The sequence below is a fragment of the Xenopus laevis genome, chromosome 7S, assembly GCF_017654675.1.
Source record: "Xenopus laevis strain J_2021 chromosome 7S, Xenopus_laevis_v10.1, whole genome shotgun sequence".
NCBI classification, from domain to species: Eukaryota; Metazoa; Chordata; class Amphibia; order Anura; family Pipidae; genus Xenopus; species Xenopus laevis.
In genome coordinates, this window is record NC_054384.1 from 30,277,476 (window position 1) to 30,298,624 (window position 21,149).

The following is a 21,149-nucleotide window of genomic DNA, read 5'->3' on the forward strand; positions in this document are numbered from 1 at the left end:
TTGAGTCTCACTTAGCAGAATTTTTTGCTTGTAATTAAGAGCAATAAATTACAGCAAAACTTATTTTTTAGAGTTGAGGTAAATTGTCTCAGTTATGGCTTTTGTCTTGCAGCTTTATACTATATTTATTTTTTGGGTGCCATATGGCTCATCCTCAAATTGCATTCACACATTCACACCTGAACTTTAGGGTCGGAAAATACTACAGTAACTCCTTCACCCAATAGCTTTGCAGGTTTTATGATATGACACCTATAAATGGCATTGTCAGGATGACATTGTCCTTCACCACATTGGCTTTGTGTTACTGGGGGGAGGACTTTGAGTTCTGATTGGCCAGGGCTTGTGACTGTATAATAGCATTGTCATTGACCTGCAATTCTTTGACTAATGGAATGGGACCATTATATTCCATGTTTTAAAAAAAAAAATTATGAAAAAATAGTGTATAGTTCTTAATAAGCATCAATAACAAATTACAGTAAGATGTTTCCTGTTTTTGATCTTGTTTTCACTGACCTGTGAAGTAGGAGATGGTCTGGTTTGTATGAAAAGGGAATTTGCGATCTAACAGAGTCAATAACAGTATTTACGCTATTATCTCACTTTTACACTGAGACTGAAGTGAACTTGAGAAGAAAAGATGTGAGAACCTAATCTGAGGATAGGACAAGCCTTAAAAGAGTTGCTGAGATCAAAGGCTCGTATTTCACAACTCCACCGAGAAGAAGCATTTATAGTTGGAAATTGGCAGTGTGTGTAGGAATATACAGATACTGCTACAGATTAAAATTATTGATCTTAAATATAAATATGCAATATGGTTCAGAAGAACTGCCACTGGATATGTAGATATCTACCTTTAGTTATGACAGAGATGTCAAGCTTCTATGGCAGTTGTTGACTCAGGTGATGGGACACAAGGAAACAAACCTCATGATGTTTTCAGCCATCCCCAAACTCAATCCTCGATTCACAACCTCTTACAGCTTTTACCTGGGCTTCTGTGATTGTCTGGCAACTTCAAGCTTTCTCTGTCCATTTGTGAGCTTTGGAAACCTTGTGCCTTTAAGTTCTGTGGTGTCCAAGGAGTTGAGGGCTTCTCCTGAGATCCAACTTAGCTGTTATAAACAGAGCAGCAAGCCAAAACTAGATTTCCAAAATTCCCAGTGGGTTTGGATTGCCAGGTGACAGTGCCACATTTATAAATTAGCCCCTTGTGCCTTGCCTGTTTCCTTAGTCCCTGTATCTTATAATACCTCATATACAGGGTCATTATTATAACCTGCATCTGTTATATCAAACACAGGCAATTACATAATGCTATGTAGATCATTAAAACAGTAATAATCATCATACAATGAATTTTTGTGTTTGTTATTGTTTGGTCCAATCTTAATACAGGTATGGGACCTGTTATCCAGAATGCTCGGGATCTGTTGTTTTCCGGATAACAGATCTTTCTGAAATTTGGATCTTCATTCCTAAAGTCTACTAGAAATTCCCAATAGGCTTGTTTTGATTTTAACATGGATTAATTCTATCTTTGTTGGGATCATATACATGATACTGTTTTGTTACAACAAAAGGAAATAATTTTTAAAGATTTTGATTATTTGGATAAAATGGAGTCTATGGGAGCAGGCCTTTCAACGGGTTTCCGGATAATAGATCCTATACCTGTATACATGGCAGCTTCTATGTTGCCCCCAAATATTGCAGTACTTATTGCCTAAATGGCTTGTTAAAGGGATAGTTCACCATCAAATTGACTTTTAGTATGTTGTAGACCAGGGATCCCCAACCTTTTGAACCCATGAGCTACATTCAGAAGTAAAAGGAGTCGGGGAGCAACACAAGCATGAAAAATGTTCCTGGGGTGCCAAATAAGGGCTGTGATTGGTCATCTGGTAGCCCCTATGTGGATTTTCAACCTACATTGAGGCTCTCTTTGGCAGTTCACCTGGTTTTTATACAACCAAAACTTGCCTCCAAGCCTGGAATTCAAAAATAAGCTCCTGCTTTGAGGATACCGGGAGCAACATCCAAGGGGTTGGAGAGCAACATGTTACTCACGAGATACTGGTTGGGGATCACTGTTGTAGACATTGATATACTGAGACAGTTTGCAAGTGGTCTTCATTTTTTATTTGTGTTTTTTCAGTTATTAAAATTTTTGTTCAGCAGCTCTCCAGTTTGATATTTCAGAAGCTACCTGGTAGCTAGGGTCTTATTTGTCCTTGCAATGAGGCAGTGGTTTTAATGAGAGATTGGAATATGAATAGAAGAGAGACTTAATAGCAAGATATGAAGTACAAAGAAGCAATAACAATGAAATTGTAGTCTCACAGTAAAATCGTTTTTTGGATGCTAGGGTGGGTGACCCCATTTTAAAACTTGAAAGAGTCAGAAGATGAAGGCAATGAATTAAAAAATAAATTTAAAAAAAAAATAATGGAGACCAATTGCTAAATTGCTAGAAATAGAACCTTCTGTAACACATGACAAGTTAACTTAAAGGCGAACCACCCCTTTAAGACAGGTGGTTACTAGTTTCTTGAACTTGCTTTTCTTATACCACATACTCTAAGCCTCTGTAATTAAACAGAATACACTGTTATTTCACTAATTAAATGCAAAAGAAATGTAGATATTGCATTAGCAAGATGTTTTAAATAAATCAATGTTATGAATGCTAAATTTGCTACTGATGAGTTCAGAATAATGATAGGATTCCTCCATACTGTACATTAAAGTCTGTTTGTGGCATTTAATAGAAAACACCAATAGTTTATATGACATTGTACCTCCCAACATGCATTTCTTCCATGCACTTATCTATATACCATCAGCTATTGAATTTGAAGAGTTCATCTTGAATTTGCCCACACCTATTCAGTGCTAACATGAATATTTGTGTTTTTTTTATAGAGAACTGCTGCTTTTGCAATCTTTGGCAAAAGTCTTTATTTCTCAAAAATAAATGTTTTTTGTATTCAATGGCCCAGTACAATATTTGCTGTACATTTACAAATGTATTCTTCAGGGTAGATAAAATATGCCCTGAAACCCCCTTGATGACTGGCTTTGCTGCACCGCAGAACTCAATTATATTTTTTCTACAATATTTTGCTTTTGTTAAAAACTGAGCAAATAAGCAGAATCCCTGAAGGGATACGGTCACATTTTGTGAGCCATGTTTTCAGCTGCCTCCCGAAGGTCATTAACGTCAATTCATCTCTATCTCCTTCCTCAGTAGGACATGCTTGCTAGAACCCTGTGCTCTCTTGTCAAATATTCTTTGCAGTATTTCCTATTTGTAGTCACAATTGTATCTTCTACATTCCCTTGGCCACCTCCTTCCACATTATGTCTGTCCTCTGTAATATTTGCTTAGCTGTTCAACCCCAGGCTGAAATGGCTTTCATAAACTGTTGTCAATGACATGGAAGATTTGTTTTAGATATTTTTTTTTTTTTACAAAATAAAGGATTTGTGCAGATTTTGAATGAATCTCATTGATGGTTATTTGTTATTGATGATCGTCTAATGACAGAAGGGCAATGATCTTAAACTAAATTAGACATTTATGACATTATAATATTTATAAAACCAATGAAACACATATACAGCATTATGTTATAGCAATGGATGAATAGAGGACACAGCACCTTTGTTTCGTGGGTTTCTCTAATAATTAGAGCCAGACTTTGATTAAGAGAAAAGGAGAAAACAGTAAAAGAAAATAGTAAATCATGCTGGTAGGTAAGGTGAAAAAGGCCCTTAATAGGGAAAAGGGGCCATAATAGGAAATATGGGGTTTGGATTTGGTTTAATCTTCTATGGAGAATTTGATTATATAGTTACATAGTTACATAGTTTAATTGGGTTGAAAAAAGACAAAGTCCATCAAGTTCAACCCCTCCAAATGAAAACCCAGCATCCATACATACACCCCTCCCTACTTTTAATTAAATTCTATATACCCATACCTATACTAACTATAGAGCTTAGTATCACAATAGCCTTTGATATTATGTCTGTCCAAAAAATCATCCAAGCCATTCTTAAAGGCATTAACTGAATCAGCCATCACAACATCACCCGGCAGTGCATTCCACAACCTCACTGTCCTCACTGTGAAGAACCCTCTACGTTGCTTCAAATGAAAGTTATTTTCTTCTAGTCTAAAGGGGTGGCCTCTGGTACGGTGATCCACTTTATGGGTAAAAAGGTCCCCTGCCATTTGTCTATAATGTCCTCTAATGTACTTGTAAAGGGTAATCATGTCCCCTCGCAAGCGCTTTTTTTCCAGAGAAAACAACCCCAACCTTGACAGTCTACCCTCATAATTTAAGTCTTCCATCCCTCTAACCAATTTAGTTGCACTTAGTGTCTGCACTCTCTCCAGCTCATTTATATCCCTCTTAAGGACTGGAGTCCAAAACTGCACTGCATACTCCAGATGAGGCCTTACTCACTGAATCCAAAAATTTTAGATTTGGTGCATCTCTAATTAAGAAACCTGCATTAATGATTGTGATATGCCTGCCTACAGAAGAATTTCTAGAAATACTGTATTTAACCACTGAAACAGCCATTTCCTGTAGCTAGTCTTACTCTTTTATAAAATGCTGTATATATATATATATATATATATATATATATATATATATATATATATATATATATATATATATTTAGGGGCAGATTTATCAAGGGTCGTATTTCGAAGTGGAAAATACTTCAAAATTCGACCATCGTATAGAATCCTCCGACATTCGAAGTCGGAGGATTTTATTCATCGTACGATCATATTACGATCGTAGTACGATCGTACTTCGAATCATACGATTCGAACGATTTTAGCGTACGATTTTCCTTCGAAGCCCAAAAACTTGCTTTGGCTGGTCCCCATAGGCTAACATAACACTTCGGCAGGTTTAAGTTGGCGAAGTATTGAAGTCGAAGTTTTTTTAAAGAGACAGTACTTCGATTATCGAATGGTCGAATTGTCAAGCGATTTTTACTTCAAGTCGAAGTAAATTCGAAGTCATAGTATCCTATTCGATGGTCGAAGTATCCAAAAAATTACATAGAATTTTGAATTTTTTTACTTCGAAAATTCCCTCGAATTCACTTCGACCCTTGATAAATCTGCCCCTTAGTCTAGATAATTTAAGGCAGAGGTTACACACCATGGGGGCCCCAAAGCAGTGGGTGTGATGGTACAGAGTGGAGACAAATTTGTGGTTCATGACCATACTGTATAGATGTATGATAATGCCATTCATAAGGGAACATAGAAATACTGAATTATCTCGTGTTTTTCCACATCGTGTCATTCATTGTTATTTACAATTTAATTTACAATGTTATTACAATTTTACAATAGGAAATGACAGTTAAGCAGAATGTCTGTCATGTTGCTCCGAAACTATAATGACTGCAATTTCTCAGTATAATTTGTCTCTGGGGGCACTGTTTTATTGGAGTCTACAGTATGGAAGGCACTCTGTGCAAAGTAATAGTATATATATGTATATATATATATATATATATATATATATATATATATAAAGTCACTTTGGTGAGCGCACTCTTACCGGATTTTATAAGTAGTGGGTGCGTTGGTCAAATTTTTAGATGCATAATAGTAAATGGACCCGCACTCCAAAATTTTCCTGAAGAAAAGTGATAAGTTTTAATTCACAGTTGCATATCCGACGTTTCGGTCCACACTGGGACCTTTTTCAAGGTCCCAGTGTGGACCGAAAAAGGTCCCAGTGTGGAAAAAAGGTCCCAGTGTGGACCGAAATGTCGGATATGCAACTGTGAAATAAAACTTATCACTTTTCTTCACGAAAATTTTGGAGTGGTCCATTTACTATTATATATATATATATATATATATATATATAATATTATATGAGTGAACTATAGTACCTAAAAGGAGACTATTTTAGAATTTTGTTTTAGAATTTTTCCATGCAAACGCATTAATAAATGAGAACCATTTTCATGCATGGACAGTTTTTAATTACTTTCACCAGAGTGCCAGGGCGCACCTTGATTTTATATCACTAGTGGGAGAATGTAGTAAAAGAGCAAAACAATTTGCACCAATAAGAATACTAATCCACACCTCACTTGTTCCTTAAACTGTTATTACATTGCAAATTTTAATTGCGAATTGCACTTTTCTTGTGCTTGAAGGTGTTGTAATCTTTTGGAGCAAACATAGCGACTTTTTCAGTAAGAAGTTTTATTACATTGACTGCGCATTGTCATTACATTTGCTTATTTCTGTTTCCCATGGAAAGAGGCTACTTGTGAGGCAGCAAATATTAGCAATTGCCTTTCTACTTGCAAGAACCTATAAAATATATACCTAATTTTCATATAGCATCTACTGTAATTGCTCATCAGCTCTGGGAAATCCAGTTATTCCAGAAAAGCATTCAGCTGGGAGATTGTTGTGAAACTGCCACAGTTTTCAGGTGGCATTTAGCATGGGGACCATTTATTTTAGCAGCCTGAACTGTTGCTCACATTGGGAAAGAATAGCATCCAGCTTCTGTAATACTACTGACAATCCTGCTGCCAACTAGGATGAACGCAGCGAGTTGCAGTTACATCCAAAGGTTGGCGTTCTTAGTTTATCCCAGGCAACATACATTCTTCCTACATATACCATGAAACCATTGGAAAAACATATACCTCTCAGAATATTCAACAAACATAAATAATATGCTCTGAATGAGTGTTGTAATATTTGTTGCTGACATTAAAGAACTTTGACCTCTGTAAACCTGCAGTGATATGGCTTCTGGTTTAGGGGCTTGTGTCTATTAGATATACATGCAAGCTAACAAACATAATGGTCCATATTTGTAGAAGCAATTTAGTTACATGAAGTAGAGAAATACAGTAGGAGACATGGATAAAATGGTAAGGAGAAACAATGCTTGTATGTAGAGCAATTATAGGACATATCTGTTCACAATCCTTATTGCCTGAGGGGATAGAGCTCCGTGTATTCATGATGATGGCATTTAGTATAGCATCTCATAATTTGTTATACTGCACTGCAGGGGTCGGCCTATGAAAAATATGACCACAGATAAATGACTTTATGACTATAAAATAATTTAAAGCCCCAGTCCTTTGCTTTGTAAATGTACTGTAGTTTATTTACTTCTAAGATCATTACAACACACCTCTGTTAGAAAGGAATCTATTATTTATAGCACTGCCACTTGGTATATCCTAAATAAAATTATTAGGAGTCAGCATCTTTCTTTGTAAAGGCATCTCTGCCGGCAATATTTGAGGCACTAGTAAAATGTGTATAGTAGCTCAAATGAGAGTATGAACTACATTTGCATGTGTTTGTGTGCTATGAGTATTTAATTCTGTATGCTATATTATAATATGCTGTTATTGAAAGCAATTAACTGAGATGTTTTTCCTTTTCATTTCATGCTTTGCCTTTCAGGAGGTAGAGGTGAGTAGTTTCAATTATGTTCTTTTGAATGCATCATATTTTCTGTTTTTGGCTTCACTTAATTGTTTGATCTGTTGAACATTTTCAGTTTTAATTGTGTTTTGGTTAAATATTGTTGAACCATTACTGTTTTATTGTACCTTGTGTTTAGGATTATTGTCTTGCTGCAGGATGAAATATTAGCCCATTCTAAGCCTTTTGCAGAGCAGAACAGTTTCTCCTGCAGTACGTCCCCGTATTTAGCAGAATTAATTTATTCCTTCTGTTACAAGATGCCCAGTCCCTGCTGATGAATAGGAACACAAGATGATGCTACTACCACCTTACTTCTCTGCATATATAATGTATACATGGGCAGTATTACATTTTTACCCACTTTATCTATACTTTATCTAGCCACAAAATCTTTTCCAACAATACAGCTGAGTCGCTGTCCTAATGATCTCTTTTGTGCTATTCTCCCATAAATGGCAGCGTTATACTGACTGACTTATACTTTTGCTGAGAGGTTTTTCTCATCAGCAGGCCACTGGGATCTTGTTACTAGAAGGAAGACAGTTCCTACTGGCAGAACACACAATGGAGCTGTCCATTCAGCACTACTCATGAACATTCTATTCAAACCTGGACAGTTTTTATTTCTGTGGCTTTGCTTTCCCCGTATTTACTATAGTAATTTCTTGTCTAAAGTGATCCTGTCATCAGAAAACATGTTTTTTTCAAAACGTATCAGTTAATAGTGCTGCTCCAGCAGAATTCTGCACTGAAATCCATTTCTCAAAAGAGCAAACAGATTTTTTTATATTCAATTTTGAAATCTGACATGGGGCTAGACATTTTGTCAATTTCCCAACTGCCCCCAGTCATGTGACTTGTGCCTGCACTTTAGGAGAGAAATGCTTTCTGGCAGGCTGCTGTTTTTCCTTCTCAATGTAACTGAATGTGTCCCAGTGAGACATGGGTTTTTACTATTGAGTGCTGTCCTTAGATCTACGAGGCAGCTGTTATCTTGTGTTAGGGAGCTGCTATCTGGTTACCTTCCCATTGTTCTTTTGTTTGGCTGCTGGGGGGAAAAAGGGAGGGGGTAATATCACAGCAAAGAGTGATTGAAGTTTATCAGAGCACAAGTCACATGACTTGGGGCAGCTGGGAAATTGACAATATGTTTAGCCCTATGTCAGATTTTAAAATTGAATATAAAAAATCTGTTTGCTCTTTTGAGAAATGGATTTCAGTGCAGAATTCTGCTGGAGCAGCACTATTAACTGATTCATTTTGAAAAAAAATTTTTTCCCATGACAGTATCCCTTTAATACAGATTTACTCTACAGTACTAATTTCCAAATCCACATACAAATTTGCATCACCTAAGGGGTGACATAATATTGAAAATCAATACAATTACCCAAGCTTCAAATTAGGTTGTTTCTGGAATATTCTCTCCCTCCTGCTGAGATGCACTGAAGGTGAAAGGCAAAATGATTCATTACCAAGTCACGTGAGGTGTGAATATAAATCCCCTACCCCCATGCTTAAGTCTACCATCTTTAGCAAGACCATAATACATAATTAAATTAAGTTAGGACACAAGCTTTGTGTAATATCAGGATATCTGTGCTGCAGCTTAAGGGTCAGTCCACACGAGCAGATTCGGGGAGATTAGTCGCCCCAGCAACAAATCACCTCTTCTTTGGGGCGACAATATCCCCAAACTGCCTTCCTCCTGCCCTCCCCGGCTAAAATGAAAATCGCTTGCGGCAATTCACATGACATAGTCCGAAGTCGCCCGAAGTTTCCTCGTGTGTCAACTTCAGGCGACTTCGAAAAACGAAGCCGGCGGAGGGCAGGGGGAAGGCAGTTCGTGGAGATTGTCGCCCCGAAGAAGAGGCGATTTGTCGCTGGGCGACTAATCTCCCCGAAACTGCTCGTGTGGACTGACCCTTAAGAATACTTTCAACCTGTGCAACTTTTTGTGCTTGGCTTTATTTCATATAACATTAAACCAAATGCATTATTGTTTCATGCTTACCATGGCAACTGCAAGACATTTGTATTCTTTAAAAGTGACATTTTTTTTTTAGAAGTAAATTACGGTAAAATATTCACACCTATACCCTAGCATTATTAACAACTCTAGTTTATCTGAATGAGTACAGTGATTACAGACAGTGATTACAGACAGGATATTTGAAATCAAAAATTACAGAGTGATGGTGATGTTGGTATTGATGTTTATTTCATATAAAGCAAGCAATATGGCAGCTCTCATCCATGTGCATAACCCCCCCAAATAAAAAAAAACAAATATAGAGCATGATTTTGCATACAATAATCAGTGATCATTTTGTACACAGATAAAGGAACACAAGCAAGAAGTAGGGCAAAGAAAGTCATTTAGCAGGGCAAAATATATGCATATATAATGTATATACAGAAAGAGAGACACAGAGACAGAGAGATAGAGAGAGGTACTATAGAGGGGGCAGTTGCTCGAATCACAAAAAAAGTACGAATTAAATATAAGTGTTATCAGGCAACTGTTCTTTCAGTAATAAACAATCAGTGTGGGAGCAACTGAACAGTAACCTAGAGAGCTTGTTCATAAATAAAATGTTCTCAAACCAAGCTACTAAGGATGGAGATGAACATGTGCTAATATAAATGGAAACAACATATAGCCCAGTGGCAGTATTAGAAATCAACACAGAATGATGCTGATGCAGTATAACTGGCCCTCTAGCTGTTGTTGAACTATAACCCCAGCATCCCTCAGGAGTATTCAGCTGTCAAGTGATACTGGAGTTTTCAACCTGACAACAGCCCAATAGCTGAAAGTTGTATTATGTGATCTATTTTTGGATCGGTTAACTGGCATAACTATCAGTTACTGGGCCATCCCTTTAAGCACTGTGCCTGAAAAAATGGGTAATATGATCTATTTTGTATACATAAGATGCATCTGCATAAGACCCCATTTGGACTTATTTAATGTGTATTCTTCAGCTATTGTAAAAGTACAGGTGTGGCTTCATCTTTAACATAAAGGGGCATATTTACCTAGGGTCGAATATCGAGGGTTAATTAACCCTCGATATTCGACCGTCGAAGTAAAATTCTTCGACTTCGAATATCGAAGTCGAAGGATTTTGCGCTATTCCTACGATCGAACGATCGAAAGTATAATCGTTTGATCGAACGATTAAATCCTTCGAATCGAACGATTCGAAGGATTTTAATCCATCGATCGAAGGATATTCCTTCGATCAGGAAATTGTTAGGAAGCCTATGGGGACCTTCTCCGTAGGCTACCATTGGCCTTGGTAGGTTTTAGGTGGTGAACTAGGGGGTCGAAGAAATTTTTAAAGAAACAGTACTTCGACTATCGAATGGTCGAATAGTCGAAAGATTTTTAGTTCGAATCGTTCGATTCGAAGGTTGTAGTCGAAGTAGCCCATTCGATGGTCGAAGTAGCCATATTCGACCATTCGAAATTCGAACTATTTTTCCTCTATTCCTTCACTCAAACTAAGTAAATGGGCCCCTAAGTAATACAGTTTGCATTTGGATGGGTCTTAGAGATTAGCTTTGCCTCTGAGCACTAACACACCAGAATAGTCAAATCAGTCAACCATATTCTGCTGAAATGACACATTGCAGCAGTTCTCTAAACACTTTTCTGCAGGAAAGTGTTTTGTTACTATACCAAAATTTGTGAATCCTTCACAATTACCCAATTTTAGTAAATTTGCCACGAACAACCAATATTCTCTTGTATATTGGCTTTTCTGTATATTTTAGGATGTAAATGCCTGCTATTAAAATTGTCTTTGGGAGCAACCCTAGACTATTGCTGGCAGATGGAAATTACGGGGTAAATAAAAACCTCTAACAGATGGAAACAGTAAACCACTACATAACACGGTTTTCATAATGTAGAAAAATGAACCCAGAAAACAATAGGCAGACTGATTTAAGTGGGGTTTTATGGTTAGATTTTATTATGGCAGCAATTGTTTTATATGTATATCAATCTGCTAGAGGGTTTTGAGAGCTCTTTGATCATTCCCACTATTACAGTTCTATCATGTCTATAAACCGGGGACAGATAATTTAATAACCTTTTACTCAAGACCTGACATTGAGATATGTTCAGTTTTATGTTACAGCCAATATGAAACATATGATTGGGTTATATCATCTTGAAACAAAGTAAATACGAATTGTGTTTCTTTTTCTCACAATAAAAAAAACATAGATAGTAACACAAGGGGATATAGAGAATCCTATAGATATGATAGAATTTATTTCACCCCTTGGCAAAAACTCAATAATATGCTTTCTTCTCTTTCACTAATAAATCCAACGTGTTCACACGGCTCCCAGGGGAGAGGGAGAGCAATATTTTATGGATGAACAGGTTGACATTGTAACAGCTGTGTTGTGGCCAATCAATAACTTATCTTGCTGTGATCTTACCGGTGTTTAAGTGTGCCGCTACAGCAATAACAAGCTAGGACAAGAGTTCAACAATTAATGGAGTATTTTGGCACAAAAAGTAGTAATCAGGTAGGGTTACATAACCCCAGTATAAGTAGATTATTTGCATGGTACCTTTATCATGTTCAGTGGTAGTGACTGTCCTGCCGCAGTCACTTAGTTTAGCTGATAATGGATCAATATGTAAGAGGGTCCCAGGGTCTTTACTGGTTTCTGATTCCAAGTCTGTACATTTGATTAGAAAATAAAGGTGTAGCTGGATTGTATCTGTAGGTTTCATATGAATTTACACCTGTGCACTTTATTGACTTTATATTAAAAAAGATGATATCCTAAGAACTGAGATGTGTTCTTTTCTGGATATCCATACAACAGCATGTATCTATTCTTCTACCTATCCTCAGCCCATTCTTTCTGTTCTAATTTCCATTTCATTTCTCTGTCTTTGTTGCTCTTTCTGTCCCAATATGCCACATCTTTTTCCTTCATACATACATCCTTCATTTATACATACTTTTCTTCTCACCCCTTTTTCCCCTCCACCTCTTTCGTATAAAACCTCAGTAGATGTGGCTGATACATATAGGCAGCAGGAATACTCAGTAGGGCAGGAAAGTGGCTACAAGCAGAAGCATATTTACCATATAGGCATTCAAAGGCTTGTCCTTAAGGTGGCAGCTTTAAGGGAGAGGCCCTCGAATGCTTATATAAAAAAAAACCTTCCAAAAAAATACTTTCCTGTCAAATCCGGTAGCAGAGATAGGGGGTTCCTCTAGCGGCAGAAATGACATCACACACATTGCACCATGACATCACATCCACTGCAAAGGGATGGTCACAGGCCAGTACCTAGGGCAACACCAGACCTGATACACTTTTGGTTAAAAGTAACACTGTGTCTTTGTTAGAAGACTGGGTGAACCGGGGAACTGTGTAGTTCACAGATTTGTCTGGGCTCTAAAAAGGTCAGCAGAGCTTACACTCATTTCTTGCTAACACACACATTTAAATAACATGTGTATACTAGTACAAAGATATAAATGGTATATAACATGCCTTCTCATACTCAGTAGAAATTAGTTAAAGGAACAGTATAGATAGGCTGTGCAAAATAAAAAATTATGTTCTGGATATTATGTTAGACATCCACCCAGCCTTTATACATTACATTTTTGGCTAACTAACTATATTAGAAACATTTTTGATTTTGCACATCCTATCTATTTACCAATTTTTTTTATTTTTATACTGAACCATTCCTTTAAATCCAGATTCACTCTCAGTAGACCCTACTACCACTCCTTTTTCCTTGCAATCAGAACACTTTCAGCCATTACCTGGTATAGCTATTTCTGCTTGGTATCTAAACTTATATTTAGCACCTTTCATTTCCAGTGTCAGGGGTTTCCTAAATAAAGTTACACAGAGAACCTTTCCATGGTAGACCTACTTGCTCTTTGGGGAAATCAGAAGTGGTGATTTGTAGAAGCAGAAAGGCAAAGGTAAAATGTAAATACTCAGGGATAACTATGGCACATAAGGGTTTAAAAATATTCAACTATATTACACGAGAAAGTGTCTGCGAGATTAGTAGCTCAGAGCTAGCTCTATCTCTTGTCTGCTTTTGTTCTACTGGGAAGGGAAGCCATTTTTTCATGTCACCCATCTTCCTTCTCACATCTTGCAGCTTCCATGTTTCCTGCCCTGAACATCAGGCATCTGAAAAATACGGATGGCCAAAATTCCATGGGGATTTCCTTAGAATTACTAAGATGCTGACATTTTAATATAGTAAATAAAATATTGATGATGCTCATTGCTTACTACTGTACCGGAGCAATATTGTTTTGACAGTAAGTAAGTATTTTCATGTAGATTTCCCCTCATCTACCCCCACTCCCCCCCGCCACCGTTCCAATCTAATTTTTCTGCTCTACTACTTCCCCATGGGTTTAAACTTGTTTTATTGCGCAGTTGACATTTGTTAAAAGTCACCCATCAGCAGAAGAATGTAAAGTAGCTACGGTCTGAATATACAGCCAATCAAACTGAAACTCAGGCAGTAGAACAAATCAAATTTTCATGAGCTAAAACAAATACGCATATCGTACTAATATTATTACCTTTTGTTGTGTGAGAACCATCACATACGTAACACTCTGAGGAACAATATGTTCCTTTCCTTCAAGGATTAAAGTCTAATATGAAAAGCAAAATATGGATTTTTCTGGTCTTATAAGAAGATGGAATGTAAATATCTTTATAGCAGCCACAAAGCCAGTAAAGCCGCCTGTCGGATTCAGAGCTGCAAACCTAGACACGCTACATTGTGTGATTTTCCCACTGTCGAATCATAATGGACACAATCCAGTCTGACCCAGATCGGGGTAATTCTATAAACATTGGGCAACACTGGGCACTTAACAAAGAACTGCTATTCGATTTAATTTGCTGAGTTCCAATCTCCACATATGAAAGGGCAAAACTTTGTGAATGGAATCACATTAAGCCTGCATTATTCCCAGTGAACCGCAGAACAAGACTGTGCCGTGGTTTAATTCAGTTTGAGCTGGGTTCTAAGTTTTGTAATGAAACGGAGATATCCACTCACAGTGATATCAGTTCAGACAATAAAACTGCAGTCTCTTCTGCACCAATTCTATAAAGGAAAGGTAACCAGAATGCCATTTACAGGGGTTACGATTTGTAGCCAAACATAAGCATTTGCCATAAACCTGCAAATGATACCTGTTGGGCTATACATTTATAAGATAGATGCTGGAATAACAAAGCAGGTTGTTATATAAAATGTTACGGTTCATCAGTTTTATTTTGACAGCTTTATAGGTTCTAGACTAGTGGCCGCTGACACGATCGCTCAAAAACTACTCAGTGTTGCAAATTGGTAAGGACAACATTATTAACATGTATTTATATAGCGCCAACATATTGCGTAGCACTGTTGTCTAGAAGATCTCTTTGATAAGCACTGTACAACTTAATCCAGAAGCAGGAGATTTGCTTCATATTTTAATAACCTTTGAACCTTTGGCTTGCATATTTAAGTCTTGATTTTCCCTTCATTGCTTGCCAGCATCCCATGACTGTCAGCTCTGACATTAGAGAAATATTCAGAAGTTGCATAACCATTACTTCTTAGTTACTGTAAAAGTGTTTTTTTTTCTGGTTCTAAAGAAGTATACACTGTGAAAATTACAGGACATGTAAAAGTTACTATAGAATAACAGCTATTGTAGCTGTCTAATCAATCATGCATCTCTTTTTGCACCCATTGGCATAAAATATTATACATTTACCTGGGTACTACTTAAAGGAGAAATAAACTTTAGGAATAGGGTTGATATGGTGCATTTTATGTTTTGGGGTTCTGTGGCAACCCATGGCCACTACAGCCCCTTAAAGGAGAAGGAAAGCTCCAATCCAAGGGGGTGACAAATGTTAGGGCACCTTACAAGAAATGAAATGACTTACCTGATACCCCGGGTCGGTGCTGCTGCTAACAGAATACTGCACTAGGTACTTGCAAGCGAGCGATCCTATTTCTTCCCGTGGGTGCACATGCACAGTGGAGTTAAATGCCAGACTTTAAGCCGTTTTTTTGCTGTACAGCACTGGATTTTGAAGAAAGAAGATGGGAGAATGACTTCGAAACTCGAATGGTATTTCAGAAATAACACGAATGTCTAAAATTCAAACAAATATTACCAAACCAAAATCTCAAATCAAATTTGAATCGAATTTGAATCAAACTTGATTCGAGTTTTTTCTCGGAAAAAAACTTGAATTTCAGGAAGGCTATTAACAATGGGTCAACTGACCTCTGCCATTGACTTGTACGTGAACTCAGCAGGTTTTATGTGGCGACTCGAATTCGAATTCGAGTTTGGATTTTTGGAGTTTTGACCAAAAGTTCAACTCAAAAATTTAAATTCAGTCAAGCTAACCCAATTTAATTCTTATCTAGGTTTACTTTTATTACCAACTTATTACTCATTGTACTAAATTGTTATTTACAGTTATATAATACTTGAAAATGTATGTATTACTTACCTTAATATGACATGGATTTTGTTTGTCATTTTTCATTGTATTTACCTAAATTTAAAATAAAAAAAAAAAAATTAAATTCGACTTTACCATTTGAACCTTAATAAATCTGCCCCCAAATGTTGGTAGGCAATAGAACCTTGATGTAATAGGCCTGACAATAAACAAAACATGTGAAACAGAAGAAGGTCGGCACACAGGCATTAAAGTTGCAGGATTCCCTGCTCGTTTATTGTGCGGAATGCAACGTTTCGGGGCATAACCCCGAAACGTTGCATTCCGCACAATAAACGAGCAGGGAATCCTGCAACTTTAATGCCTGTGTGCCGACCTTCTTCTGTTTCACAGTATATGTGAGGCTGCCGGAGCCTCTAGGATTGTGCATCAGGCTGATCTGTGGAAGGGTGTGCAATTGTTCTATCTACTTTGGTGTGACTAAACAAAACATAACAGTCTGCTTTGTTGTTTTTACAGGACGACTACATCAAAAGTTGGGAGGATAATCAGCCAGGAGATGAAGGTAACACAGCAATTAATATTATACATTCTGTGTTGCTGAATCACTTGAAGTGTTGTGTACAGTCACATACAATACACATATTGCATTATTAACCCATACTTCTTAACTATTCTAAACAGGGTAATATTTTACTTGCTCTAAAGGTCTAGCTCACTTTGTGTAGAATACTAGCTGTCACCTGAGGCAGGTGCAAGCAGACAGGTACAAGCAATTACGGAAAACTTGATTGAGGGTACTTGGTGTCCATGAAAATACAACTGTTGTTTCTAAAGATTTCGAATAGGGAATAGCCAACAGTCAATCTAAAGTCAGCTTGAATCTACTTATTCAGGGACTGGTTGTAGTCCAGAACACATCAAAAGCCTTCTGTAATGTGTAGGGTATTGATTTTTTTTTCAACCTGTAATGTATAGATTTTGCAAAAGTCATGACATGAATGACCATTCCAAATATATATGAATTATTCACAATTAGCAGTTAAACCTACAGTACATACTCGGCAAACATCTATCTGTGCACCTCACTGAAACCTCATCACTAGGAATATTACATATTTAGATTGCGTCCAGGGCACCGAACACTTGCGAAGTTACATAGTTACATAGTTAGTTACATAGTTAAATTGGGTTGAAAAAAGACAAAGTCCATCAAGTTCAACCCCTCCAAATGAAAACCCAGCATCCATACACACACCCCTCCCTACTTTTAATTAAATTCTATATACCCATACTTATACTAACTATAGAGCTTAGTATCACAATAGCCTTTGATATTATGTCTGTTAAGTTGTTCTAGCATTACTGTGGCAAGCAAAGGGAAGTTTCGCTATCATTGGCTAATTTGCATACGGTGGGAAGTCAAAGTTGAATGGACGTATATGCTGCAGCCAATACATTACACTACACAAGCCCAGGGAACCTTAACAAAATAAAATAGAGTTGTTATATTGCCCTACACATGTGCCCAGTGTATAGTTTATGTGCCATATGTTAGGAAATGTAGGGGGGTAGCCAGGTACCCCAAAAAAAATTACGATCTTTTGCAGCCTATCACCCTGTAAATATAAAAGACACCAGCGATTTTTGGGACTTAGAAAAAATTTAAACAAATTTTCGACCAAGTCCTATCAACTCTATTGCACTTCGCCTGGTATAAGCTGGCGAAGGCAAGTCTGGCGCAAGAGGTAACGTTCAGTCAAATCTCAATCTTAGTGAAATAGTAACCTGAATAATAACCTGGCGTTAGGATGCGAAGTACCGCTAGAGTCTATGTCCTTCGCTAGTGAAGTTATGCCAGCGATCGTTAGTAAATCGGCGAAGTTCCGAAATGACGTCACACTGGCGAATTTTTGCCAGCGTTAGTTACTTCGCCCTTTAGTAAATTTCCCCCTATGTCTTATCAGGTATCCATGAAATAGATATGTAGGTTTTATAATTAGTGGCTTACTTACTAGGTTACTTAAGTCTGTGGTTGGCTTAAATCACAGTGTTTATTCAATGGAGCGTGCAGATACTACAATTTATTGTAAAAATGATTTATACAAAAATGAAACCCCCTTCAAAATCATTGGGACAGCAGGGTGCAATTTTCAACCACTTGATGTTGATGTTAGGAGATGAAAAACATGACGGACAGTGTCAAAGAGTATAAAGGCCAAAATGGTTTTGGTTTGTGATCCTACATCCTCTTAAGAAATCATAAAAAGGTTAATGTTGCTGCTTGTGCTCCAGCTATGTTTATGTTTAACAGAGGTTTGACATAGTGTTCAGGACTTTGATAAGAATGAAGGGCTTTAATTTATTCCAGATCATGATCCTTTCAGCAAATATGGATACAATTCCTATGCACAGACTGCCAATTTGTCTCACCGCAATAAAAACTCCAAAGCCATTTCATTCCTGAAGAAGCCGTTCTTACAGCTCCATGCTGGGTCCATATTAAATATCTATTTTAAAGTCAAATGTAACCTCTGTGCTACTTGGGAGACTGCATTGCTGTGCTGGTCTCGTTGCCAATTAAGTCGTTAATTTCTGTCCTTTTCCTGTGCAATCATTAATACATTGTCAGCACACATCTGCTGAATAAAATATTAAGCCTTTCATCCTTGCTTAATTTATTTTGTCAATAGCCATCCTGTGTCCTTTTTTATCACCTTAAATACTCTTCGTGCCTCCATAAAAGTAATCTCTAACCAACAGAGCAGGAGGGAAGATGAAAAATCATTTCCGCTTCAGTTGGCTGGGGCTGAGCACAAAAAAGCAGGCTTTATGCAAAGGGCTAATTAGTGACTCAAAGCACCAGGGATTCAGCCTTGCACAGGACTGGAGGTGGCATAGAACTCAGGGACAATGTGAGCAAATGAACTGCATTTAAATCCATAAGTATATGGACTTCATGAAAACACTCTCCAAGCCCAGATTCTTACATGTAAATAATGAAAAAAAAGAGTGCTATGTTAAAAACAATGCTTCTTGGGGGAGATGTACTGGACAATGAGGGCATTTGCCTTAGCATTCTATTTCCAAGGGGCCAGTGGGTAAATATATTAATGACATACAGTATACACTGTATATTAAATATTTTAAAAATGAAGCTCAGGATGGTCCATCTTCTGGCTTTCAAATAAACCCAGTATACCTCAGGTTTGACAGGGCTAAACGCAAATCTAGTTGAGTAGTCTAGCTATGGAGACTTCAGTTTACATCCCTGTTTGTCTGGCGATGCCCTTTTTTTAGGTTACATAACACCTGTCTTGCTGTTAGGGGATTATAACAGAGACAAGGAAGCCACTGTGTGGGAGAGGGGTCTTCTGGGTCAGCTACCGACACTGACATCAGTGTATTTATTGAGGGTATCTGCTGGAGATAAGGAAGGGCATGGCCAGCCCTTAGGGGTAGATCATAGGGGTAAACTACTGCTAATCTGGACACAAATGCTAGAGCACTAAGGGGTCCAAATAGAGCCCCTAGCCATAAGTCAGGCCTGTGCTTGTCTTCGCTCCATAACTTGTAAATCAAAGTTAGTGGATGGGAACGGGCCAGGAGAGGGGTCGGCTGTTGCTGACCCCATAGTAATGCCCTGCAGGCCTGGACTGGGAGTCAAAATAGGATCTGTCATTCCAAGTACACAGAGGCCCAAACAGCCTCCTACCAGCCCAAACAGCCCCCTACCAGCCCCACTATATGGTAACTTTCTATGGAGCCGAACAGCAGCCCCTCTGGCATTTGCCAGAATCCACAGATTGCCAGTCCGGGCCTGATGCCCTGCTCTTCTGCTGGAAGTGGCATCTTCCAGTGTCAATCACAAGCTAGAGAGGGGAATAGGAGATTCTACCAGCATCGTGATTAGACTGCAGGTCATAAATTGCATTTGTTCGTTTAAAAACCTGCTAAAGAAAAGAAAAGGATGTATCTTATGTATATGGCATGCTCATTTTATGTTAGTATGCAGGCCATAATAGTGTCATAGTCACTTAAAGGGAATCTTTTATTCATTTAAGCATGCATCCAAAGTGTACAGGGAGCTTATTATATTTTTTCAATATTTTTTAACGGTCTTTAATATATTAATATATTAATTATATATTATTAGCAAGCTTTCCCAACCTTTGGGAGTTGCATGTGACATATTGGTGGGTGACGCTGGGATCAGCCAGTAAGAGCAGTAAAATATCAGGTTGATGAACTCAAGAGCCTAAAAAAAATGACAAAGATTATTTGTGAAACAGAATTGCAGGATTTAAATGACACTCAGCTTTCATTTTTTTAGTTAGTAAAGTTCAAAATATACAGTCTGTGACCTGTAGAAGAATGATGTTTTCTTTTTATTCTCTTGGGACAACTTCAGCAGAAATGACATAGACTATTAATTCCAGCCTTATCTACTAGAGATGTATTATTGTATACATGGATTGAGTTCGTACTGAAGTGTAAATGTGATGTTGGAATGGGGATGGCTGAATGGACAACATGATATATTAATTATACCTTGGCATATGTTCTGATACATCTCACAACTGGCATTCTAATAGCATAGGCACGTTATCAAACACCCTAATGCTAGCGTCAGAACTATTCAGTATTTCAGTATTATATATACTATATATTTTATATACTGATATGTATATAAATATCACACCAGTTGTTTCCAGAATAAAACATTGTAGCCCAATAAAACAATCCCAGAATGTGATCAACCCTAAAAACGTATGGTCTTGCGCTTACATTTAAATATTTCTTTCCAGCTCTGGACACTACAAAGGACCCTTGCCAGAAAGTGAAATGCAGCCGTCACAAAGTTTGCATTGCACATGGCTACCAAAAAGCAATGTGCATAAGCCGTAAGAAGTTAGAGCACAGGTGAGAACTAAATGGTCTTCTTGACTCTATAGAGATAGTCTTTTGTGGTGAACAATCACATTCATCCATGGAAAGGCTGGGTAACAATGGCTCAAGTATAGTAGGAGCGGCCATCACTCTATTTGTATATTAGAGACATTACACAGTTATGGAGGGCAATGAACAGAGGGCACTTTAAGGATGTCTTCCTGTTTTATGC

At 37.6% G+C, this 21,149-nt stretch overlaps 1 protein-coding gene across 1 annotated transcript in view; it reads left to right on the plus strand.

The window, feature by feature from the left end:
- spock2.S (SPARC (osteonectin), cwcv and kazal like domains proteoglycan 2 S homeolog) overlaps nucleotides 1-21,149 on the plus strand; it is an 89,233-nt gene that overhangs the window by 57,676 nt on the left and 10,408 nt on the right. Inside the window, 3 exon segments of the mRNA NM_001092823.1 lie at nucleotides 7,499-7,507; nucleotides 16,547-16,592; nucleotides 20,836-20,950. Of these exon segments, the coding sequence (NP_001086292.1) occupies nucleotides 7,499-7,507; nucleotides 16,547-16,592; nucleotides 20,836-20,950 (170 nt within the window).